This window comes from Alternaria triticimaculans (assembly GCF_023758025.1).
Source record: "Alternaria triticimaculans strain BMP 0046 chromosome Unknown scaffold_13, whole genome shotgun sequence".
In the NCBI taxonomy this organism is placed as follows: Eukaryota; Fungi; Ascomycota; class Dothideomycetes; order Pleosporales; family Pleosporaceae; genus Alternaria; species Alternaria triticimaculans.
Window position 1 is genome coordinate 125,217 of NW_026055970.1, and position 24,563 is coordinate 149,779.

At 52.9% G+C, this 24,563-nt stretch overlaps 8 protein-coding genes across 8 annotated transcripts; 4 read left to right on the forward strand and 4 right to left on the reverse strand.

Moving 5' to 3' along the window:
* Positions 1-131: 131 nt before the first annotated feature.
* Positions 132-4,178, forward strand: J4E78_007933 (uncharacterized protein; the record flags this gene model as incomplete). The annotated part of the gene is made up of 4 exons (XM_049368536.1): positions 132-162; positions 214-3,338; positions 3,387-4,100; positions 4,155-4,178. 4 exons carry the CDS (start codon positions 132-134, stop codon positions 4,176-4,178), a joined length of 3,894 nt encoding a protein of 1,297 aa, XP_049219501.1.
* A 448-nt stretch (positions 4,179-4,626) lies between these two features.
* Positions 4,627-6,624, forward strand: J4E78_007934 (uncharacterized protein; the record flags this gene model as incomplete). Its single annotated transcript, XM_049368537.1, has 5 exons — positions 4,627-4,869; positions 4,948-5,190; positions 5,255-5,361; positions 5,423-5,509; positions 5,574-6,624. 5 exons carry the CDS (start codon positions 4,627-4,629, stop codon positions 6,622-6,624), a joined length of 1,731 nt encoding a protein of 576 aa, XP_049219502.1.
* A 1,515-nt stretch (positions 6,625-8,139) lies between these two features.
* J4E78_007935 (uncharacterized protein) lies at positions 8,140-9,873 on the forward strand (the record flags this gene model as incomplete). Its single annotated transcript, XM_049368538.1, has 4 exons — positions 8,140-8,145; positions 8,241-8,523; positions 8,600-8,792; positions 9,237-9,873. 4 exons carry the CDS (start codon positions 8,140-8,142, stop codon positions 9,871-9,873), a joined length of 1,119 nt encoding a protein of 372 aa, XP_049219503.1.
* Positions 9,874-11,087: 1,214 nt separating this feature from the next.
* Positions 11,088-11,912, forward strand: J4E78_007936 (uncharacterized protein; the record flags this gene model as incomplete). The annotated part of the gene is made up of 1 exon (XM_049368539.1): positions 11,088-11,912. The coding sequence occupies one exon, from the start codon at positions 11,088-11,090 to the stop codon at positions 11,910-11,912; it is 825 nt and encodes a 274-aa protein (XP_049219504.1).
* Positions 11,913-14,945: 3,033 nt separating this feature from the next.
* J4E78_007937 (uncharacterized protein) lies at positions 14,946-15,552 on the reverse strand (the record flags this gene model as incomplete). The annotated part of the gene is made up of 2 exons (XM_049368540.1): positions 14,946-15,224; positions 15,283-15,552. The coding sequence occupies 2 exons, from the start codon at positions 15,550-15,552 to the stop codon at positions 14,946-14,948; spliced, it is 549 nt and encodes a 182-aa protein (XP_049219505.1).
* Positions 15,553-16,765: 1,213 nt separating this feature from the next.
* J4E78_007938 (uncharacterized protein) lies at positions 16,766-19,021 on the reverse strand (the record flags this gene model as incomplete). The annotated part of the gene is made up of 6 exons (XM_049368541.1): positions 16,766-17,645; positions 17,699-17,834; positions 17,884-18,507; positions 18,554-18,739; positions 18,791-18,889; positions 18,946-19,021. 6 exons carry the CDS (start codon positions 19,019-19,021, stop codon positions 16,766-16,768), a joined length of 2,001 nt encoding a protein of 666 aa, XP_049219506.1.
* A 535-nt stretch (positions 19,022-19,556) lies between these two features.
* On the reverse strand, positions 19,557-20,719 carry J4E78_007939 (uncharacterized protein; the record flags this gene model as incomplete). The annotated part of the gene is made up of 2 exons (XM_049368542.1): positions 19,557-20,373; positions 20,430-20,719. 2 exons carry the CDS (start codon positions 20,717-20,719, stop codon positions 19,557-19,559), a joined length of 1,107 nt encoding a protein of 368 aa, XP_049219507.1.
* Positions 20,720-21,755: 1,036 nt separating this feature from the next.
* J4E78_007940 (uncharacterized protein) lies at positions 21,756-23,579 on the reverse strand (the record flags this gene model as incomplete). Its single annotated transcript, XM_049368543.1, has 4 exons — positions 21,756-22,564; positions 22,620-23,046; positions 23,096-23,400; positions 23,453-23,579. The coding sequence occupies 4 exons, from the start codon at positions 23,577-23,579 to the stop codon at positions 21,756-21,758; spliced, it is 1,668 nt and encodes a 555-aa protein (XP_049219508.1).
* Between the last annotated feature and the right edge of the window lie 984 nt (positions 23,580-24,563).

The following is a 24,563-nucleotide window of genomic DNA, read 5'->3' on the forward strand; positions in this document are numbered from 1 at the left end:
CTGTCAACGCGACTACGCGCGACAACACGACGATTATCACGGGCAGCCCACCCCGCGACTCCCAACCCGCCCAACACGACCCTCCCACCGCGCACTCACCAGGCTAGGTGTCGCGCATCTCCACCGCCATCATGGGAAAGCTCGTGCGGCTCGAGATCTACAGTAGGCCCCCCGACGCGCAATTGCTCGCACACACAGACTAAACATGCGCAGACTTCAAGTCGTACCGCGGACGCCACACGCTCCTCTTCGGCGACTCGTACTTCACCTCCATCATCGGTCCCAATGGCTCGGGCAAGTCGAACAGCATGGACGCCATCTCCTTCGTCCTGGGAGTCCGGTCGTCCCATCTGCGCTCCGAGAAGTTGAAGGACATGGTCTATCGCGGCAGGATCATCCAGGAAGCGAGAATCAATGCCGACGGCACCGTAACCGAAGCCGAAGGCGATGCGAACGGCGACGCGAATGGCCAGTCCAATGGCGACACACAGGACAACGGCGACTCGCAAACCAGCTCACAGCGCAACGATCCCCAGAACGCCTGGGTCAAGGCCGTCTTCGAGGACGACGCTGAGCAGACGCACGAGTGGCAGCGCGCCATCACCAGCTCCGGCTCCAGCGAGTACCGGATCAACAACCGCATCGTCACCCAGAAGCAGTACGGCGAAGCGCTGGAGGAGCACAGCATCTTGGTCAAAGCGCGGAATTTCCTCGTCTTCCAGGGAGACGTGGAGAAGCTGGCGACGACCGCGCCCGAGCAGCTGACACTACAGGTCGAGCGCATCTCTGGCAGTCTCGAGCAAAAGGCCGAATACGACCGCCTGAAGGAGGAGTCCGAAAATGCCACCGAAGACAACGCGAAACATCTGCACGAGCGTCGCGGCATCAATGGAGAGCTCAAGACGTATCAGGAGCAAAAGGCCGAGGCCGACGAATACGAGAAGAAGCTTGCCGAGCGCGACGAAGCTGTTGTCACAAAGAACCTATGGAAGCTCTACCTGGACCAGCAGATTATGGAGAAGGCGCGGAACAAGATCGCCAGCCACCAGGAAGAACTCAAGGAACACAAGCGCAGCGTCGAGAAGTACCACCAGCGGCACGAGGCGGAGAGGCAGGCCGAGGCCAAGATCAGGCGAGATCTGACCAAGACTGACCGAAACACCAAGGCCAAGGAGAAGGAGATCGAGGACGCCTCCAACGAGCTCGCCCCCATCGAGGAGAAGATCCGCCTTTCCAACGAGACCCGCCGAAAGTACGAAAGCAGGCTCGAGGAGCTCCGGAAGAAGCGCGACGCTGAGAAGAAAGCTGTAGAGAAGTGCCAGAAGGACCTCGATCTGGTCCAAAAGGCCGAGAAGAAGTGGGAGGATGACTTCAAGGCGGCTGCCCAGAACCAGGGCCGCGAGCTTTCCGAGCAGGACCTCCAAGAATACGGCCGGCTACGCAGCGACGTTACGAAGCGGACCCACGGAGACCAAATGCAGATAGACAAGCTCAAGCGCGAAGTCGAGACCGATCGGGACCATGTCAAGAACCTCCAGCAGAGCGTCGACAACCACGAGAAGGCTGTCGAGAGGCTGAATGCAGACATCAGCCAGCTCGAGGAGCGCCTGAAGGCTTCCAAGACGCAAGTCAAGGATCTGAAAAGCGCAAGGGCCGCCAAACAGCAGGAGCTTGACAGACTCCGCGCCGACCGAAAGCAGATCGAGATGCAATACTACGAGAAGAACCAGTTGCTGCAGGAAGTTCTGAAGCAACTTAGCATCGTCGAAGGCAGCCGTCGAGAGTCAAGGAAGCAACAGGAGGCTCGCAGAACTATCGATCGCTTGAAGACTCGCTTTGGATCTGAGAAAGTGCACGGCCGATACAAGGATCTCATCACCCCCAAGATGCAGAAATACCGCAAGGCTATTGGACGAGTGCTCGGACACCAGATGGATACTGTCATTGTCGACACCGAAACCACCGCCAAGTCATGCATCGAATACCTGAAGGCAGAACGCATTGGTGTCATGTCTTTCAACCCACTAGACTCCATCCAGATTCAGGCGGTAGACCCCCAACTGAAGGGTATGCACGAAGGCATGCGACTTGCTATCGACTGTATCAACTATGAGCCCAAGCACGAGCGCGCTATGACTGCGGCATGTGGCAACACCATGATCTGTAACACAGAGAAGCTTGCGAAAGAGCTCAGGTACACAAGACGCATCGAAGTCAAGGCAGTCACCCTGGACGGTCGTGTAATTGGCAAAGGCGGTACACAGACGGGTGGTGAGCTTGACCGTGACGACGATTCAAGCGAGCAACAATGGGATGAGCGGTCCTACCAGGCGCTTCTGGACAAGAAGAACAGATATGAAGAAGAGCTCCGCGCGCTTCCGAAGCAAGATCGTCAGTACACCCAGGAGCAGGCTCTCGAAGTCGAGTTGCTAGACCTACAGGAGCAAATTGCTCGAGCTGAAGAGGAAGCCCGGGCACTTGGTCGCAACATTGAGAGTGTCAAGAAGGAGCTAGCACATCACAAGAGCGAGTTGAAGGGCGTTCGACCCAACTACGAGAAACAAGCACAACGGCTGCAAGATCGGGAGGAAGAACTCCAAACCTACCAAGACACGGTGAATCAGGTCAATGACCAGGTCTTCGCCGCGTTCTGCCAACGGCTCGGCTACGAGTCCATTCGCGACTACGAAGCTCAACAGGGTACTGTTCAGCAAGAAGCAGCAGAAAAGCGTCTCGAATTCAGCAAACAGCGCAGCAGACTTCAATATCTGATGAAGCAGGTCGATTCGTCAGCCCGAGGTGTTGAGGAACGTCTCAAGCAAGCCGAGGAGGAGATTAAGCGCAAGACTGCTGACATTACTGAGCTCGAAGCCAAGCGAGAAGAGCTGCAAAGCGCCCGGGACGTACTCCAAGCAGAGTTGGAAACGCTGCAGGATCAACGACAGCGGTTGGAAGAGAAACTCGCTGAACGTGTTGCAGCTGTGAAGGAAGCACGACGCACTCTAGACCAGCGCAACGAAAAGGTCAAGAACGTGCTGAAGGAGGTCGACCAGGAGGATGCAAAGATCAAGTCGAGCGCGACAAACCGTTACAATGTGCTCAAGGAGTGCCGTGTCAACGAGATCAAGATTCCACTCACGGAAGACTCTAAACCGCTGACGTCCCTACCCATGACTGATATGCCGCGGCCCGACGCGGACGCAGACGCTATGGACATTGACGAGGACCCTGATTCGACCCAGATACAGGCTGCGGAGGTGGATGACTATGGCATCGAAGTCGACTTTGAACAGCTCGACGACGAGCTGAAGACGGAGGTTGTTGAGATACTTGAGAGTGTAAGTGCCAGAGTCGACGTCTATATGATTTGTACTAACGCCGCGCAGGAGGACGACCCAGATGAGCGCGTGCAATCGCAAGCGGGCAATCTGCTCAAGGCTGCAGAAGCCAAGTTGTCCGACGTGATCACGAACCTCGAGACCGAAATCAACAAGGCTACACCCAACATGCGCGCTGCTGAACGTCTCGTTGCAACAGAAGCGCGCCTTAAAGCCGTCGACGAAGCATTCGCCGAGACGCGCAAGCGCGCCGCTGCTGCAAAGAAGGCTTTCGAAGAAGTCAAGACCAAGCGCTACGATCTCTTCATGAAGGCTTTCAACCATATTTCCGAGAACATCGGTGGTACCTACAAGGACCTGACCAAGTCGCCACAGTTTCCGCTTGGAGGACAAGCATATCTCGACATGGAAGATAGCTCGGAGCCGTACCTCGCAGGTCTCAAATACCACGCCATGCCACCGCTCAAGCGTTTCCGCGACATGGAGCATCTATCTGGTGGTGAGAAGACGATTGCCGCGCTCGCTCTGCTTTTTGCCATCCACAGCTACCAGCCTTCGCCGTTCTTCGTCCTCGATGAAGTCGATGCCGCATTAGACAACGTCAATGTCAGCAGAGTGGCTAAGTATGTGCGCGAGCATGCTAGCCCCGGTATGCAATTCATTGTTATCTCTTTGAAGGCAGGCTTCTTCCAGGAGAGTGAGACGTTGGTCGGTGTTATGCGGGACCAAGGCAAGATGACGAGCAAGTACTTGAGTCTAGATGTAAGTTGCTCCTTCCTCCAACTGACTATGTACTGTTCGCTAATCTCACCACAGCTGAGGAAATACCAACCCGCTTAATTTGTCGGTATACCGCAATGAAATCGCTGCGATTAATGATAGTCGTTATGAAATGTGCATTCCATACCTCATTCCCGGTTTATGCATGGTCCGGTCTGCGGAAGTATCATAGTTACTGTAGTCTATTCTGTACATTAGCGACTCGACGTTTTCTGCAGCTGCATCCTCTTTATCTGTGAACGCGGTCGTGATATCGCGACTTCCCGTGATCCATCGAACGACCTGCCTATCTGATCCAGCCCCACTACGCCCTGCGGACATAACGCGGCCTATGAAAATTGTCCCAGCAACAACGCGTTGAAGCTTACCGATCATCGCCATGACAACTCTGAAGAGTCATACTTGCGCGTCAAAGAGCTATAGCTAAAGCTCGCTTTCACACTCTTCCATGTCTTGAGCGATATCCAGCGTCTCGCCGTTGCATGCCAACCATCCCGACCCCGCCGCAATGACGCCGAATCTCCCACGCGACGAGCATGTCCCTGCGCATGAAACCACCCCACTCTTACCAAACCCCACGGAAGACGCGCAGACAAATGTCGTAGAAACTGGTATCGCACCAGAAGGACTGCACGCAGAAGATGGAGGAGATATAGAACGACAAGTCAGCCATGGCGACGCGTTTAAACACCAGGGCCTGCCTGAAGTCAGGAAGAGGATGAAATATATCTTTCCTGCTATTGCTATTGGTGTAAGTAAACCTTTCGTATAATCCCTTCATACCTTGTTGTTCCCCAAAAGTTATCGAAACTAATGAGTGAACTGACAGGTTTTCCTCTCCTCTGCCGACCAAACCCTCGTAATAACCACCTACGGCACCATCGGCACAGATCTACACGCCCTGTCCTCTACCTCCTGGATTGCGACGGGGTATTTCCTCACGCTATCTGCGTTCCAGCCGCTGTATGGAAAACTTTCTGATATCTTTGGAAGAAAACAATGTCTGTTGTCTGCGTATTTGATCTTTGGGGTTGGGAGTGTGGGGTGTGGGCTTGCGAGGACCATCGGTGAGGTAAGTCGTACATGTACGACACGCACATGATATATACACTGACTTCGTGTCCTCACTTCTGAAGTTGGTTGCTGCGAGGGCTTTTGCGGGGATTGGGGGTGGCGGTATGAGTGTGTGCACGAGTATCTTGTTGAGTGATATCGTGGGCTTGAGGGAGAGGGGGCAGTGGCAGTAAGTCTTTCCGTACGAAGTGCGTGTGACGCATACACTGACTTCACACACCCAAATTTAGGGGCTATGTCAACTTGGTCTACGCTTTTGGTGCTTCGGCTGGTGCGCCTCTTGGTGGGTTACTCGCGGATAGCATTGGATGGCGATGGTAAGTCCTGTCTGTACGAAATGCATGTGAGACGTGTACTGACTTCGTACCTCTACCTCTGCAGGGCATTCCTGGCGCAAGGTCCGATGTGCGCTGCGGCCTTCATTGCTGTGTCATTGGTGCTTGATCTCCCAGAGCAAGACCACTCGCACTGGAAAGAGAAGATCAAGAGGATAGACTTCCTAGGCGCGGTCATCCTGATCTTCGCCGTCTTCGGTTTACTTGTCGGTCTCGATCGCGGCTCCAACGTATCCTGGGGTAACCCCATCACCATCGTCGGTCTCGCATCTACGCCGCTGTTCGTCGTCTTCGTGCTAGTCGAGAAGTACGTCGCAAGTCATCCCTTCGCCCCAGGCCGGATCATCCTCAACAAGACGCTTTTCGCATGCTATCTTTGCAACTTCTTCTCTTTCGGGGGATGGTTGGCTGCCTTGTTCTTCATACCGCTTTATTGGCAGGTCATGGGCGACTACAGCGCTTCCAAAGCTGGACTGTTCCTTGTCCCTTCCATCATCTTTGGTGTTAGCGGCTCGCTTTTCAGCGGCTTTTACATGAGGCGTACAGCGAAGTACTACTGGATCACCGTCATGGCGTATACGAACCTCACGATCGGGCTCTCATTCATCCTCCTATTCGCTGGCCTATTAACCGAGAGCTTACCCGCGATGGTGGTGGCTACATGCATATGCTCTTTTAGCAATGGCACAGGAGTAACGACGACACTCATCGGCCTCATCGCGAATGCCTCCCACACCGACCAAGCCGTTGCCACCGCTTGTTCCTACCTTTTCCGCTCTCTCGGGTCAGTCTTCGGTGTTTCCATGTGCGCTACGGCGTTTAACCAGACACTCCGCAAAGCTCTCCAGGAAAAGCTGCAGGGTGACGATGCGGCTGAGATTGCGGAGCGTGTCAGGGCTGGATTGGCTTACTACAGGGGTCTGGATCCGGCACTCAAGAGCATCGTCCGGGAGTGTTACGGAAGGGCTACTAGGGCTGCATTATGTGTAGGCATTGTGCTTGTTGCAGGGAGCGCTATCTTTGCGTGGTTTATCAAAGAGAAGAGCCTCGAAGATAGCAAGAGTAGGAGTGTTGAGCCGGAGGAATCTGCAGAGTGAAGCAAGGTTCTGGGAGTCGGAGGCTTCCGAGAGCGTCACTGGGATGGCAACAATCTGTCTCTGCTCGTCTTCGGGGGAGCTAGACGATGCAACTAAACGCAAATCTATACCGTCCCTGGCAGATTTTGAGGTGGTAGAAGAGGCATGTGGTACATTCTCGGTGTCTTTGAAGGTGTCGGGATCTGGCTGTCCTAGACTCACCGCTCGTGCTGGGCAAGCATGACTATGTATCGCAGTAGTGTGTCCCTTACACGACAGTGTCTTATAACTAAACAGACGGATATTCGAGGCTGACATGTTGGTCGTGTCAATATGATGGCTTAGTCGCACTCCTCGGCTGTGCTCTGTGGTGTATTAGCTGACTGTATCTGTACTAGGTGAACGTTTTACCAACGCCGACAGCGGGTGACCCTTAATTGCATACTAGATCTTCCGGTCATAAACTTAATGCTGTATTCATTCTGCATGTAAATTCGTATGGATATTACGACTTCCGGTGTCTGACCCCGATGTTGTGAGGCCGGCAGCACGAGCATCCAGCGCTAGTACCACGCTAAGCCGGCGATGATCGAGAGCCTGCCACGATCCCAACCCCTAGTCACACTGTTACTCTCGCACCCGATCACACGATGGCGCCCAAAACAGAGCCGCGATCCAAAAAGGACCGTTCTCATCCATACCCGAGCAGCATCGTCGCGGGAGGCGCGTACATAGCTCGGTCGCGTTTTGCGCTTTTGCTCGCGCCCGATGACGTGTTCCGACACCGCATTCCCAAGCGCAACCAGCGCGTCCCAATGCACGCTCTCGAGCGACATGCACGATACAGTCACTTCAATAGTTTGCGACTCCCCAGACCGCTCCCACCCTACATCATGTTGCATGTAGGTAAAAATTCAGAAACGTCGAGACCGTGGGCAAAACCCACCCGTACAATGGACCCGTTTGAGTATGACACAAGGCGTTATACCCGCATTTGGGTCTTATCATCTCCACCGCGACCCAGAGAAGTAATACGACGCATCCATCCCGCGCACTGGCACTAAAGTCACACCCACTATTCCCATCGGCGTGGCGCTACGTTTGGAGAATGACGTCAAGCTCCATGCGGGCGCGTTCCTGGCGCGGCCCGTAGCGGTGGATGTTCCAATCAAAGGTGCGCTCAGCACCAATGGCGCCCTGCCAGCTGTCCAAGCCATCATCAAGCATGAGGCGATTCATAACAAAGTAGGGCTTGAGTGGGGAAGCAATCCGTTGCGGAGCTTATTCAAAGGGGTCTGTGGGTTGGAGAGCGTGGGACGTTTTGTATAGGTAACAGAGGACCCCTATGTGGTGGTGCCTAGAACGTGACTTCTTAGGCTTCAGCTCTTAGTTTTAAACTACTTTAGTTTCGCTACGCTCAGCTCCCCTTTCGACTGCGAGTCAGGTTTGTTTCTGTCTTATACATATCAGGGAAGTACGGTGCGGCAGGAAGCAGGAACCGGAACGACAACAAGTAAAAAACAGCAAAGTCTGATCATGAGCGTCGCTGTCATAGTAAGCATACCTCCTATTCGGCCCGTATATATGCAAGCAAGGCATGTTGTTCGATGAATGGGCGTACTGACGACCGACCCCAGAACCCTCCCGAAGATCCCGCGAATGTCGTGCAGTCGCTCGTGAACACACTCTTGGATGTCTTTGATGCCACGAGGGATCTTTACGGGACGCTCACGGCCAAGGAGCAAAGAGACTATGAACAAAACCTGCGCAGCAAAGGATACCCTGCTTCGAGGCGGATCGAATATGTGAAGGATGACCGGCTGGGTAGCGATGAGGCTATCGTGACGGACAAAGCTGTAGTCATGAGGCAGATGGATATCGGATGTGAAACTCTGGGGGCCGAGTTCGCCATGGGCGATGGTATGCGTGCTCTTCCTCTTCTGAACCCTATGAGACCTATCAGCTAACAAGTCACTACCAGTAACCGCGCATACAGCCCTCCAGTCACAGATCATTACCCTCCAAAGCGTGCTAGTCACCACATTCCTATACGGGCCCACATCAGGCGACACCATCGCCCATCAGCTAGCCAACATCAATGCGGCATCCAGAGTAGCAGCTGCGACGTCGGTCGAGATATTGGCTGCGTTGCAGGAACGTCAACAAGATGAGAGGCCGCTTACACCAAGGTCGATGCACTCTTTTACGGCACGTTCGAGCCCGTCGCATGCGCCATCACAAGCAATGACCCTCCATACATCGCATGCGCCTTCACATGTATCGTCACATCATCCATCGCGCCCGCCTTCGCATGCGCCATCCCACCATACTTCTCATGCGCCATCGCACGTCTCATCTCATCATACCTCCCATGCGCCATCGCATGTACCGTCACACGTGACATCCCGTACGCGATCTCGTGCGAAGTCTTTGACAGGATCCCAGGCACCGCCGTATGCACCATCCCACATCATGTCCCAGGCACCTTCGCATGCGCCTTCGCACATGCAATCACATGCACCATCGCGCGCGTTGACACTGCCTCAGTCTGGTGCTAGTATGAGTTCAGCATCCACAGCTCTGATGAAGTATCCGGAACCACGATCCCGGAGTTCACACGTGCGAAGTAGCAGCCCTGTCAACACAACAGTGCTCGCATGGCGAGATAACGTCGAGCCAGAGCAATCAGTCACCGATGCCACCTCCGTAACCGGACCCACGATGATCTCAGCCTCTAACAACCTATACTGCGTCTACGCATACGACCTTCAACGGAACCCAACCCAACAACTTGCCACCAGCATAACATCAGACCGGGACCCCTACTGTCCACACTGCAGAGGCGAACTACACCTCTCACCAGGAAAAGCATGGGAAATCTCTAAATGGGCCGACGACACAGAACGAACCTTCCAGGTCCAGAACCGCTTCGTCGTCAAGTGTCATCGTGATGGTCCTGACGGCCAATATTGCTGCGTTATTTGCTCCAAGTACGCCGACTCGGATACTATCTGCGGCGACGTCAAGGCTCTTATCAAGCATCTCTCGGATGATCACGATACCCGGCAGCTCAAGCATGAGGAGGATATTGTGGAGGTCATTGAGCAGCCGGGTAGTCGGAGGGACAGCGGCATTGGATATTCTACTTCGGTGAGAAGTAAGGGGAGTCGGAGGAGTGCTAGTCTCGCCGAGGGCGGACGGAGACGAAAGAGTTTGTCTGGGTATGATCGCGAGGCTGATTCATTTGATGGTAGATTTTCGAGGAGGTAGTTGCATGTTTCGCGAGTTGGTGTTTGATGGTTTAATGGGTACTGCGGCATTGCTTGGGTCGTTCTTTGTCCTACTTGTGGTTCGCTTGGGCTTGTACTACCACCCTCACCTCTTTGGTACGAAAAAATACGTTTCCCGTTTCTTAGTATCATGTTATCTCCTGCGATTAGCTTAGCATACGCATTACCATTCTGTACAATTGCCTCTTTTCACAACCTTCGTCGCAAAGAACCAAGATACAACTATACAGTCCCAATTAGCCTACCACTCTCCAATATGTATCCCCTGTCCCCTCGCTCCCCATTACCCCATCCGTCACCCCGCCCCATCAGCCATCCATCCCTCGCGCACCAGTCAAACCCCCTCCCGCGTATATGCTCACGCAGTCCTTACCACAAACCCACCAGTCCATATTCCATGCATGAACACATGCAGCGCTACCCAAAACATACATGCCGACCACATCCAAAACGGACAATGCACGTTTCCCGCAATCCACGGTTTGCGACAAGACCTACTCGATGCGGTAACTTGAGGATGAGATACTGGTTGCAGTGGGACCGAGTTGACCCGACGGTGAGGTTATGCGCAAAAGCAGGCGTACGGCAGTATGCGCGCGCGTGTGTAATGTGTGGGTAATATCCTGATTGTGAGGTTTGGGGAGGATTTACCATTGTCTGTTTTGGGACTAGGGTGGTTGGTGTTTTGGTGGATGGCTGGGGCGACCAGGGTTACATGGTGTTAGATTGTACTGTGAGACGCATGCTGGGTACGCGTTGTGCCTTGTACACATTCTGGCAATGCGCGACTTGGCCTTTGAGATGTTGGAGTAGATGGTGGAGGTATGGAGGTGGGCCGATCGAATGGGTGACTAAGCAATGGTACCGAGATGGCCGATGCTCGGACTTGGAGATGCCCTGGTGCCGCCTGTCAACCATCCCCTCCATTGTCACCCCATCCTGGCTCTCGAACGTGTATACGAAAAGCCAGAGTGCTTTGACACCGACTTCGGAGTATGAGATACTTGTACACGTTATTTCCGACTGCACACGCGTTATGTCCAACTAACTCCGCGACTAACACAGGCTGCAGGAACGACTGTTCGTATAACAACGCTCTGGTTCTCCGTTGCTTGAGTTACACACTACACCCTCAATTGACTACTACTCACTAGAGCTTCAATACGATTACCACGATTACCTCAATTAGCAACGATGTCAGGACCATACCTTCACGGCCATCACGCATCCGTCCTCCGCTCCCACAGCTGGCGTACTGTCGAGAACTCGTGTCCACACCTCCTCCCCTACCTCAACAACCCTTCACTCAAGATCCTCGACGTGGGCTGCGGCCCGGGAACTATCAGCGTCGACCTTGCTGCGCGCGTCCCACAAGGCTTCGTCTATGCCATCGATCCCTCCACCGAAGTCATCGAGAAGGCGCGAAAACACGCGGAGGAAAAGGGCATCACAAACATACGGTTCGAGACTGGGGATATACATGAATGGAATAAGCTCGATGGCGTAGATGAGGCAGGCTTCGATATTGTACATGCGCATCAAGTGCTGCAGCATCTACAAGATCCGCTGGGTGCGATGAAGGAAATGAAGCGCTTGACCAAACCAGGCGGTATCGTCGCAGTCCGAGATTGCAACTACAGCGCCATGGACTGGTACCCAGAGCATCCAGGAATGCAGAAGTGGAAGGAACTATACATCAAAATCGCGTTCGGGCTCAAGGCACATCCGAACATGGGCAAGTACCTGCATGCGATAGCCTTGCAAGCGGGTTTCCCAAGAAGCGACATCGAGGCTAGCGTAGCCGCCTGGACATTCAGCACACCGGAAGAGCGACAGTGGTGGTGCGGACTCTGGGCCGATCGGACGGTGCAAAGCGACTACAAACAGCGGGCTCTGGACAGTGGATATGCCACGGAGCAGGATCTGGAAGAGATCGCAGCGACGTGGAGGGAAATGGAGAAGAAGGAGGATGGCTGGTTCGCTGTTATCAACGGACAGGTCATCTGCCATGTTAGGTAGGGTCTGTAGGTAATAATCAGAAGCTTGTCTAGAGTTTCTTCTCGGCCTTTCGTCCCATCAAATGATAGGGAAGGGAACTATACCTCGAGGTCCTCGGTCTTTCTCAACTTACTCCACTTACTTCCTTCCTATCGGACGCAGCCGTCTCCCTTGCCGCCCGTATGGCGAACCACCCATCCCACGCGTCCCCCTCACCTCCAATCGCAAGGTCCACCGCATTTACCGCGTGCCAGTCATCTGACGGCATATGCACTAGCCGCCTCGGCTTGAGGTAGCTGCCTGGCCCTGCAGAAGCTCTGTATATCAACCCCACTTTACCCCTCCAACTTCCATCTTCTATCAGCAATCTACTATTCCACGACATCGCAACATTCTACACAAAAGAAACCCAGCAGAAGCAAAGCAAACAGTCAACATGCAGTCCACAATCGAACTTGTCAACTTCCACAGCGACTGCCCAAAGTGCGGCTCTACTATTAGCGGCGATGCCAAGACCTGTGGATCTTGCGGCAGCGTAAGATACTGGAACACATTGCGTAGGCAGAACACAGCTAATTTGTGCTACAGTCTTGCCCAGTTTAAGCCATGAACGATGTCTCTGTATGAGATGGCGTAGTTGGGGGTTTGAGAGAAGCGGATACCCAGAGACTGAACGGACGTGCGAGGCGTTGATGCGGCTGCGAAGTAAGAGAACAGGAGTTTGGACGGCAGTGTGCACGTTTAGTGAGTGATTGAATTGGAACATGATATTACATTACATTGGCTTCTCGTCTTTGTGAATCTGCTCTGGCTACATGCGCTTTCGTCTTCGAGTGTAGGTCTCACCACCTTACAACCAATACAACCAGCCAGCTCAATCTGGCTTCAATGTGTCCTCTTTATGCGCAGATACGTCAAAGTCAGTACCGCAAATAGGACTATGACTGTCAAGAACATGAAGACCGAGTCTGCTTGGCTTTGCCTGCACCGAGTATTGAGCTTGGCTTTCTGGTCGGCATAGCTGGCATAGTAGCAGATGCCAAATCCATCCCGATTTTTGCATCCGCCATTCAGGATGTCAACGCTGGCAAGGCTGCCTTCGAAAGGGTATCGACCGTTACCGACCCTGTTTTGATCGTTCTCGTCATAACAGTTTGAGCCCTTGAGTCGCATGGCTATGAGCTGTGTGTTTGGTCAGCGTTCCTTCCCTGAAATGCGACCCAGTCGCGACCATAGCTGCATCAAGTATGAGATGACGTACCACGCCGCCAACGAGATTGGCGAGTAGGACAGCAATGTCGAGAATGATTTCGAAGAATCCCCGTAAGAACTCTGTCCATGATAGCACGAAGCCTAGAAGAGCGCCGGCAACAGTAAGACCACCGATGGCCGCCGAAAAGGGAAGAAGGGTGGGTAGTTTGGTTATGGTCCAATGAAGAGGATTATGGCCTCTGATGAGTGTTACGGATAATCCTAAGACGATAATGCCGAAGAGTGCTTGGAGAGCACGAAGAATGGACGAAGGTATCAGGGTTTTGGTGAATGCCATTGTGAGAAGTGATCAAGGACGAAGTAGGAGGAGGTTGACGATGTTGTAGCAGAAGAAGAAGCAAGCGGGGGAAGCGTGCACATGGTACAAGTAGATTGACATGATGTCTGCACAGCCTTGCGGGTCGTTGCCATATTCTGCGACGACAATGTTGTACAGTCACACCAAGGGTGCGTGCATCACATTTTCGTACCTTTTGGGTAGAGCTTTCCGTATCATCGTTTCTTGTACAACTCCAATTCTCTGTCATAGCTAGAAAGCCTTAAAGAATCAAGGCAGACGTGCCCTGGCTGGAATAGCGACCATGGGTACCACGGCAGCTAGCTCGGCAGGCCCAGTAAGCTCATACGGATTCGATACTTTCTCAATCTTCCATCCACCGACCCTCCATCCTTTCTCCGTTCCAACATAGATCAAAAGCCAAATCAACAGTATTACTGCTACAGTTGAAAGCATCATGGCGGTGATACATTGATACCATGTGCAGAGAGCCGAATTATAATTCCAATTATCGTACCCATGATAAGCGGTATTGTGGTCTGCACCCTCATCACCACATGAGAGGCCCTGTCGGTCAGAAGCCATCATCTATGACTAGCGTCAGTGAAACAATCCTGGTGACCGCGCAGAGATATTCAAAGATACGATAGAGAACATACCGAGCCCACGGCCATATTCAGTGACAATAGTCCACCGTCGATTGTGTTCCTGATCCAGGGGTGCAAAGAATTACGGAAGATGGCCGTCAAGAGGGCGGCGAGTAGAGTTGCTAGGCTAACACCGGCTGCGAAGCGGAGGATATTTGGAAAAGGACTAGAAAAAACACCCAACATGATAGTAAGGCCGAAGGCGGTAGCGCTGAGGAGTGCTTGGAGAACGCGAGCGATCAATACGGGAAAGGATGGAGAGATACGCATCGCGGCTAGTGAAATGTCTGGAGCTTGCGTAGCAACTGTAGAAGTGGATGATGATATTACTTGCTCAAGCAACGTAATATACTGTTCGAGTCAACGATTAAAGCATGGCGACCTCATAGTACGTAGGGAGCCATTGTGATCAACACTCTTCGGGATGGTGTTTCGTTTTACCAGCCTTGACTCCAGCAACGGTGACAGCACAGTTTCACGAGAAGAGATCTAACCAAGTACAGCTTTCGCTTTCATTACTTCGTGTTCATTGACGACGGCTGCCAGCGGTAGCACATAGGTCGGGACTAGACTGCGCCCACTACTATAAGGAGTGCGCCTTACATAGTGAAGGAATTGGAAGAGCGTTTCAACGCTTGTTCATGCTGAATGGCAGACAGGGTGCAATCACTTTAACAAAGTGGGGTATCGTGATACGAGAAAGAGACCGTCGTAAAATCCTCCAGAGACATGCGCAACACTACGTCAAGTGTGGATAAGTTGGATCACTGCTACAATGCTTGGTGGTCGCTGTTAAAATTAGCGAAACGAGAATAGATGAGTCGATTCAGAAACACTCACCATCGTGCTTCTCCGAATCTAGTAGCCCTTCTTCATGCGCAAGAAAGCCAACAAGGCAGTCACGGCGAGGACAATGACGGTGAGGAACATGAAGACGCAGTCGGCTTGCGTAGACTTGCACCTCGATTTCATGGTGTTGGGGTCGTTTTCCGCGTAATAGTACCAGCACTCGTCTTCGGCTCTGCAGCCGCCATTGAAGATGTCGTTGAGAATGAGCTTGGTCGCGTTCTTTATAGTTGTGTCGCCATCGCAATCCACACCAGAGATCTTGAGAGCGAGAACCTTGATCTTTGTCAGCTGAAATGCCCGATTGCAAAATTCTGAGAGGTCCTTTAGAACTCGGGCTAGCACCTACAATGCCACCTGCCGCGTTGATGACAGCAACAACGCCGTCGACTATCAATCCAATCATACCGTCCAAGAAGCTGAAGAACAGTCCCGCGACTCCAAGCGCTGCTCCTAGAATCGTGACGCCACCGACAAAGGCTGAGAAGCCCAGACTAGCGGGGAGACCACCCCAGTGGTGGCCGCGAATGAGTGAGACGGATATTCCGAGTACGACAATACCGAAAAGAGCCTGGAAGCCGCGGACGACAAAGTTGAGGAGTGGGTTTGCGATCGCCATGGTGTTGATTCGTATGTGTAGAGAGCCGTGTGCGGATGGTGATGAATGATGGGTAGCTGCGACAGCAGTGGTGGTATCGGTTTCGTTGTAAGAGGAAAGGTTTTCCCGGCGCGTATTGATTGAGTGAGAGGTGAAGGGGAGAAAGGGAAGTCGCGACGGGTACCACCTCACTATTTACGTGTTTGTGCTCGTTTGCACACCCACGTCATTTGCTATTGGCCTTGCCCTCGTCTGTGCCACCTTCACATGGCAAGAGCAGTTTCAAGTCGTCGCGCGGCGTCCAAGGCAGACACATTGGCGGCGCAGCCCTATGGCTGACAGGCTCGTACCAAATGTATGGGTACGTTTGGGGGTCAGCCCTGCTGTGGTAAAGGGATCTACGGATACGGGTGGTTGCCTGGGGTTGAATCGGAGAGTTTGCTGCATTCGGCCTGACTGATGTTGACGGGGTTAGACCGATATCGTGTATACCTCGCCGATACAATTCAAGGTTTTTACTGTGACTCACAGTCACAGTCGTGATTGAAGCGATGTGTCGTTGCCCTACCTAGGTACCTACTTGCACCCGCCTATAGCGACATCAAAGCGTGAAGCCTGTCAAGCTGGGGACCATACAAGCTCTACCCCAATCATATCTCGGGCCACCAGCCATAAGCTCACTATTGGGGAGCATTGCAATGTGTCGATGTCGGCGAATGCCAAAGGCTGTGGTTGTCAATGCATCAGGCGCCCAGAGATTGGGGGCCGTATTCCGAAGTTTTCACCGGTCAGTCCATTTGTAGTCTGTCTCAGAGAACATCGTGCAAGGCGACAGCTCACACGAGGCTAGGTGCATACATACATTCTTCATTACCCGGACCTATAGACTCGGTGGTGCAGTGTCAGAGATATGCATGAAAGTGTGCTCGTCACAATGGCTTTTGTGGCTGTGCTCGGCTCGACCAATGAGAACGCGTCGCGAAACGGGAATCTATTTTGGCCTCCAGCCTCCCGCTTCGCTGACCGTCATCTGCATCTCGAATTGTATCAACTCGCACCGCTCATCTGCAGGTTCACATGACAGTCGTCTGGATCTAATGCTGGCATGAATATCTGACCACGGCCTCGTCTACTCCCAGCGAAGACAGAGACAAGCTGACGCACAAAAGGGCAGACGTCGCATCAACTGCAGTAAGCTTATCGCCATCTCATCTCAAATACATCTCATCTGCATCTACGGTGTGAGAATAGCTGCCGCAGCCAAGATCGCCTTTGCCGTCCTCCCGACAAACGCCTCTGCCAGAGTAAGATTGCCCGCAGCAACAGCCTCTGTCACTCCAGGATATGTAACAGGCGCATAACCAGTATCGACCCCAGGAGCAAAGACAAGATGTCTATAGAACTCTCTGCCCGGAAGCCCACCCTGGCTGACGAAGCCGTGCCCAACATCGCGCGCCTTGTGGTTGACCTGTCTGATCAGAAGCGAACTGTTTGAACTCACGGCCATGTCTCGAGCAGCATTGAACTGCTGTGCCGAATCCTCAAATGTCGCAACTGCATTCTCAAGCTCTCCAATCACTACTGCGGTTGTCGCATTTGCAGCCTCAATGACGCCCTTCAAGTCCTCGAGCCACGCTCGCATTTCCACCGCGTAATTTGCCGGTTCAAGCGGTACAACTTCTTCGTCGACCAATCGATACAACATCAATGTCAAGAACTGACCGATTGCCTTGTGCATCACGAACCCCGGATCCGCAAATTTAGTCATCCAGTGGTAGGAATCGAAGTTCGAATGCGTATGATAAATCGGGTCGAGTGGCGCTCTTGTCGTGCCCATATCAATAGCGGAGATGCCCACGCCATGAACGAAAGCCGTGTAGTCACTCTGTGCACCTAGAGTATCGATCTCGCCGGTCATTTCTTCCCATTCGTCGTATAGGGTGCGATTTGAGCCATGCGGCCAGATGACCTTTCGCGCTATGGACGTGGTGAGGGCGTGGAGATCTGGGGTGGCACCGAAATCTGGGATGGTGCCTGCTATGCCAACATCGATGTTCAGGTAGGATACTGCGGAGGATCTCAGCCATGGTAGGTATTCTTCGACCCATTCGGTGCTGTGAATTCTGTTAGCTGGAGTGCTCATCTTCGTTCCGACTTGATGGCTCACCTTCCGACTAGACCGTATTCCTCAGCATCCCAGCTGCATAGCACGATGGTTCGCTTTGGCTTCCATCCCGTCTTCACCAGAGCACCGATTGCTTTAGCCAACTCAATGAGAATCGCAGAGCCCGAATGCGGATCCGCTGTGCACGTTAGTCTTGTCCAAAGTCCCGGCTTGCGTTCCTGACTTGCCTGCTCCACCGATCATCCAAGAATCATGATGATTCCCCACGATAACAACCTCATCCTCGTTCGTACCGTTGATAATGCCAATCGCGTTGTGGATCCAATTGATCTCGCCCCTCATTATATTGCTCATCGATAGCACAGCTTCTGACGGCCCGGAACTGTACTCAACCCCATCGATTCCACCCACCCAATTCGGACGATCCGTAGTCTTCGCATCAACACCATGACCATTCAGCGCGACCAACAATGGTTTCGCTTCAATCCACGAAATCGGCAAACTCGGGATTGCAGGCACAGTCTTCTTTTCCTTCCTCTCTACGCCCTCTTTAGATGGGTATCCAGGTGTTGTCGGATCTCCGGGATACGTGCTCAAATCCATGACACTACCTTTTTGAATGCTCGTTGGATTTCTTGCCGGTCCGTCCGGGTACGTGGCGTAGTTCTTGGCTGTCATGTTTCTATCATCCCCGGGATCTGTAAAGATTACAGCACCGATCATACCAAAGGCCTGTGCGTTCTTCACTTTGAGGCCTCGAAAGGGGCCGCCGTATTTCGCCAGGGCGATTTTGCCTTGAAGCGTGATGTTTAGGGCAAGAAGACGTTTGAAGTCTTCTTGAGAAGCTCGACCTACTGGGTTTAGCATCGAAAATGTTTCAATGCGAGTAACACGTACCGACGTAGACGTACTCAGCGGATACGTTACCTGAGCCGGAATACCCATGAAACGCAGGAACTCTGTTCGCATCGCCTGTGGGCTCATCTTCATCAAGTACTTCTTCCTCGAGTGTTGCGTGGTATGTGCTACCGTTGCCATAGTCAAGTGACAAAGCACGATGGACTGGGTAGTCAAGGTAAACGTCTTCCTCTCTAGTTAGCCTTCTTATTCAAGTAGATGCGACGAATAACATACGATAGCTGTCTAGTCTTGTTTTGAAGTCATGTTCAGCCCATCGCGCAACAGTCCATCGTGGAACCGTCTCACTCTCCCCTGCGAGGTTCCGCTTATGCGCTGCGACGGTCAGCAAGCTTCTTTCTTGATCTTGAAGGAAAGGGACATGTAATCACAGTAGTAACTAGACCATGACGCTATAGACGTGTTGTCGAAGGACGATACCAAAATCTCTTCGTTTGGCGTCAACATTGGAGGGAATAAGGGGGATGTATCACGCCGTTGTAGGTGGCGATCATGACGTCGGTAGTGATGATCTTTGTCGCACGCAATGACACTTCTAGAGTAAAGCAAAGCCAAAATGAACAGCATCGTGGTTAATCCCATGAATCATTCGAATGTGATCATATCGAAGGGTTACCCAGGTCGAGGAATGTACATATAGTGCCAAGTGGCGGCAAATGTACCGGTTTAGCCAACATCCAGGTTAGTTCTTGTTCGATCCCGGTCGATGCACTCTACGTCCTCATTCTATTTTGTGGGGTATTGAGGACATGTTCATCTTTATGGCAGTAGCGCTCATTGGCAAACAAAGTATGATGTAACGCTACACATGATCCTCTTGTCAAATGTGCAGTATCATACGTCAGTGGTCTGAGGTTGGTGGAAAACAAGGGTAGGAGGTTCATGAGTATTCTTACGCAGAACGTGTTGCTAGCTATGTACAATTTATTTGAAGCTATAGAGAAGACCCTTCAACAAGACATCCCATCGCCCAGAGGTTCTACTAAGCGCTGACTTCGACAGCACTCACTTCAACACCAGAGTTCTTCGCCGCATCAACAGCGACAGGCTTCGTCTGAGGAAGACCGTAAACATCAGTCTCATCTTCCTGCATGCCACCCAAGAGCAAAGAGCTCGGAGCAGCCGCCTGATCCGCAGGCGATGCAAGGAAAGCCAGGAACTTTTCGTCGTGCCACTGGCGCGAGGTGACATATCGACCCTCGCTGTCCTGGAACATAGTTTCGTCCTCAGCGCGAAGGAAGTATGCAACCGAGTAGCGATGCTCGGTGTAGTCGTACGGCACAACACGGTGGATGCACGACTGGAAGGTGTGGCCGCTGGCGAAGCGAAGAGAGTCGCCGACGTTGATGATGGCTTGGCCCTTCTTGGGCTCCACGAAGCCAAACTCCTTGCTGCCCGGTGGACGGATCTGGAGGCCCCACTGCTCGGTGAAGAGCACTGTCAATGAGCTGATGTCGGTGTGCTTCTGGTGGCCGACGTTGCCGTCCTTGACTGGGTGCGAAGGGATGTAGTGCATCATGGACAACGTGCTCGTTGAAGGGCGGTGGTTGCGGTGCAGGTTCTCGAAACGCGCACCACCCGTCAGGCCGAAGGCAGTTGACAGAGCTGCCAGAATGGCCTTGCCCATGATGTTGTTGCCCGAGATGGCGTTCTCGATGACCTTGAGATCGGAGCTGTTCTTGATGTTGCGAGGAATGTGGGGCGACTCGCGTTGGATCTCATCGCGAGAGATCTTGACCATCTCATAGCCGTCTCGCTTGCCTTCCAGCGAACCGTTGCGAGAACCAACAGGTTCGTATCTAGAAAAGTTCAGTACTTGCATGAAAATTGAGGTATTCTGGGCTTCGTAACTCACCCAAGGTGAGGAGCGATCAGTCCATACTCGTTCTTGATCTCAATAGGAGACTCGAAGAAGCGGTGCATGACCTTCAACAACTCCTGGTGGTCATCGATGAATCGACGTCCATCGACATTGTTCAGGTCCAGGTAAAAGAACCCCTCTTTCTTGCAGCACTCAAGAAGCTTCTCGAGCTCAGCGGGCTCTTGCGAGAGGATCGCGGAGAAGTCGATAGTCTCCATAGGGTAGACTGGGACCTGCTTTCCGTTCCACTCGACCCTTCGGGGTACTTCGGTTACCGGAGCCATGTTGATGATTGATGTGATCGTAGTTGTCGTGAAGATGGCGTGCTCTCTGATTGTGTTGGGGCTATGTTATACCGTGCTGTGTATTCATCAACGTTGTTTTCATGCTTTATAGCAACCTCTTGCCCGTTCATCAGACACAAATCGGGATACAATCCCTGTTGACATGTTAATTGACCTTCATCTCGATGATACATGATCTGTTGCCTTCCAAGATCTAGAGATGATCATAGATTGGGTTGGGTTTCTCTCTGTCCCGGATTCCAAGTGTATTGTTTCGTACCCCGCATCTTGTGCAGCTATGAGGACCGCCGTGAGGTCGGCATATGGAAACAGTTCGAGTGCTACAACAAGGGCTGCCTGTTGCGCTGCGGCTGAACACCTGATCGGCTTGTCGATACATAGGATTACTGAGCCCTCCACATACGCGTGTCGCTTCAGTAAGTGTAGAGTATACACGTGGGGTCGCTGCACCCTGCACATCTGCCATCTATCCTTTGTATGGATAAACCCTAATATCAGAACACTTGACTAGATCCCTAGGGATGGCGTAGTGGGATCCTTTGCCTCTGTGAGACCACCAGTAAGGTCATGGGTTGTAATCTTGATGCGGTCACAGATTGTATCGAACATATTGTCGGCAGCTGGGCAGCAACTGCCGTAGATGAAGCTGTAACTGGTGGGGCTTCCGCGGGGGTAAACACGCTGAACTCGAAGCTGGCGACATGCCTCGAATGACCTGAATTGATCTGTGCGTGCAGTTTAAGTGGTCGGTACAGTATGTGGTGGCCCCTGGATGGAGTCGCGAATGAGCTTTTTAGCTGCGGCGACGCGTCGTAGTTTCGTGATGAGAGAGCTGGGAAGTCAGGATCGGTTGTATTTCTCCGCCACGTGCACGTCACGCACCCGGGCGGCTCTGCATTCCAAGGTTTCTCCAATCGCCAACATTAACATCGACGAGCCAGAACGGCCACAAGACTCATGACGGAAGATGATGTATGGTATTGATACAGATAAGTAAATGTAGCGCTAAAGCAGTTTACAGCTTCATACCCAGCACCTTGTGCACTCGCAGCGCCTGCCTGATACTCAGGTCAAGCATGATCTCTTCCGATCCACCAGGGATAGCGTAAGCCCTGACATCCCTGTATAGCCTCTCGACCTTCGCGCCTTGTCCACCACGACTGTAACTCAGGCCGCCGAAGATCTGACTTGCTTCCCTAGCACAGAACTCGAAGGTTGTGGTACTTTGCGCCTTCAAACTGGCAATAGCGCCACCAAGCTTCAGCATAGCCTCCATCTCGTCCATCTTCTGGCACTGGTAGATGAGGTTCTCCATCCAGTTGTAACTTGCCTCGATCTGGCGTGCCATGTGCGCGAGCTTGAGGCGAATGACGGGGTGGTCGATGAGACGCTTGCCGAAAGTTCTGCGCTTGTGTGCGTACTTGACGCTCTCCTCGTAGCAGACACGGGCGAAGCGCAGACATTGGATGATGATGCCGATGCGCTCGTGGTTGAAGTTTGTCATGACGACCTTGAAGCCCTGGTTCTCTTTGCCAATGAGGTTCTCGACGGGGACCTTGACGTCCTCGAAGGTAACGTAGGTAGTGCCGCTGCTCCATACACCTTGGCAGTCCATCTTGCGAGTGGAGACACCACCGGCGCTGCGCTCAATGAGGAGCACTGACACACCGTTCATGCCCTCTCCGCCAGTGCGGACAGCGGTTGTGAAGTAGTCAGACCAGATACCGTTGGTAATCCACTTCTTCTCGCCGTTCACGATGTAGTGTTTGCCGTCTTCGGAGAGCTTGGCTTCGCAGGTCAGGTTCGCGACGTCGCTACCGGCATCTGTTGCAGTTAGTAATTGATTGAGCCATATCGAGGACAGGATGGGGAAACTCACCAGGCTCGGTGATGGCGAGACAGATCCTCTTCTTTCCGCTCAATAGGTCTGGTCCAATGCGCTGGACGAGCTCCTTCTTGCCGAACTTGAACAGAGGAGGTCCGCCAATTCCGTATCCTCCAATCAGGCCCCAGACGAGACCACCACTGCCTGTCCTTGACAGCTCATCGGTGATGATCATCTCGTGGAAGTGATCCCACTTCTCTGTTGGGACACATTGGACCCGCTTGTCTGTGTATTCTGTAGGGAAGTGCATGCCGAGCATACCAGCGAGGTATCCGCGCTCGCCCATTTCCTGGAAGATCTCGTCGGGCACCTTCTTCGCTTCGTCCCATTCGGTGACGTTGGGCATGAGTTTCTCCTCGACCCATCGGCGGACTTCATCGCGGAGGGCTACGTGGGTATCGTTGTAGTAGGGAGAGTGGTACTAGATCTGGTGTTAGCGATGCCAATGCGTGATGCGCAGGCTGACATACTGTTTGGTACCATGATGGGTCTGCGTATGGGATGAGGTCGCCGTAGGCATCGAAAGGCTCCGACTCCTCAGCGGCAGCCTCGGTTGGCTGTGGCGCAATAACACCAGAGTTGGCCTCTGGCTTGACCACATCCTTCTTCGGCGCCTTCTTCTGCTCGGGCGCAGCAGTAGCTGGAGGAGCTGGCGGCGCGGCTTTGCTGTCTAGTGATCCGACTTGTAGCTGCTTCTGGTACTTCTTAAGGATGCTGTCATTGTGGTACTTCCAGAACTGCTTCGAGGCGTCCTTTCCGGCGACGCGTTGGAGGACTTGCGACTGTCAGCTTCGCGAATCATGTTTGTGCATCGAGGTTGGACGTACTCTTCTTGCCTCCTGGGTGCTCCTCCTGGAAGTTCGTGAGATCATAGACGTCCTCGTCTACGATGATCCACAGATCGCTCGCTGTCTTGTGCGACGCGACATCAGCGGTCGAGAAGCGTTTCGACATGTTGTTCTGAGTGTCAACACGTAAGAGGGGCAGGTGTGAGTAAGGAGAGCAGAGTGATGAGGTGTCGCTAATCACAGGACAACCCTTACTGACTTATAAGAGGCTTAGCAAGTTTCGGGACGTCTTCACATGCCAGGAACTACTCCACGCCAAGGCAATCCGGGGAACCCGCCAGCTGCTGAAAGTCGGCCGCACATAGCGCGTTCTGGAGTGCAGCAAGCCGCTGTCTGATGATCTCGTGCGTTGAAATGCGAGCGCTGCAATTGGTTGTTGCCGTCACGGACCGGGTGACTTGCTGTTTGAAGCTTCACGTCATACGCGCAAATGCCGAGGTATGCCGCATTGGGACGCTCACGTGTCGACATCTCAGTCTTCACATGCCGAAAAGAAGAGGCTGACATTCAGATGCTCAGCGAGCCGTCGCATGGATTACTCTGGCACCTAGTCAAACGCAGGGGATGCCCCAGGTCGTCGAGCGAGGAGTCCCGACGAAGCTATGGCGCGTCCTTCCAACGCGTTTCGTGGGGTCTCCGCATCACGACCGCGTCATTCTTCGTCGCCTTCAAGAACTCGATGCGCATTCAAGTTCAGCCATGAAGACAACGTCTCACCTCCTATTCATGACTCAAGGCATCTATAATACAAGATGTCTCGACAAGTACAGGTAAAGAAGGGGTCTGAGATCCAAGCTCCAGACGGCCCCCAAACTGATGGCATGATTCGGATGCCCGCAATTGTGGACATGTCGGACCAGATCTGTGGAACAGGTAGGGCTGATATGACCACTAAGACTTCGACTACTGACGCTGGCAGTCATGATCGCAAAACCTCATACAGCGTCTGCAATCCACCACCACGGCGATGAGGGTACGTCCTGCATTTCACCCGTGTCCCCCCTTCATTCGCGCTCGAGCAATTTCGTGATATTGTACGAGTAGTACCTGAGATCTTGGCAGATACTATCGTGTACGCCGCGAAGGGTCA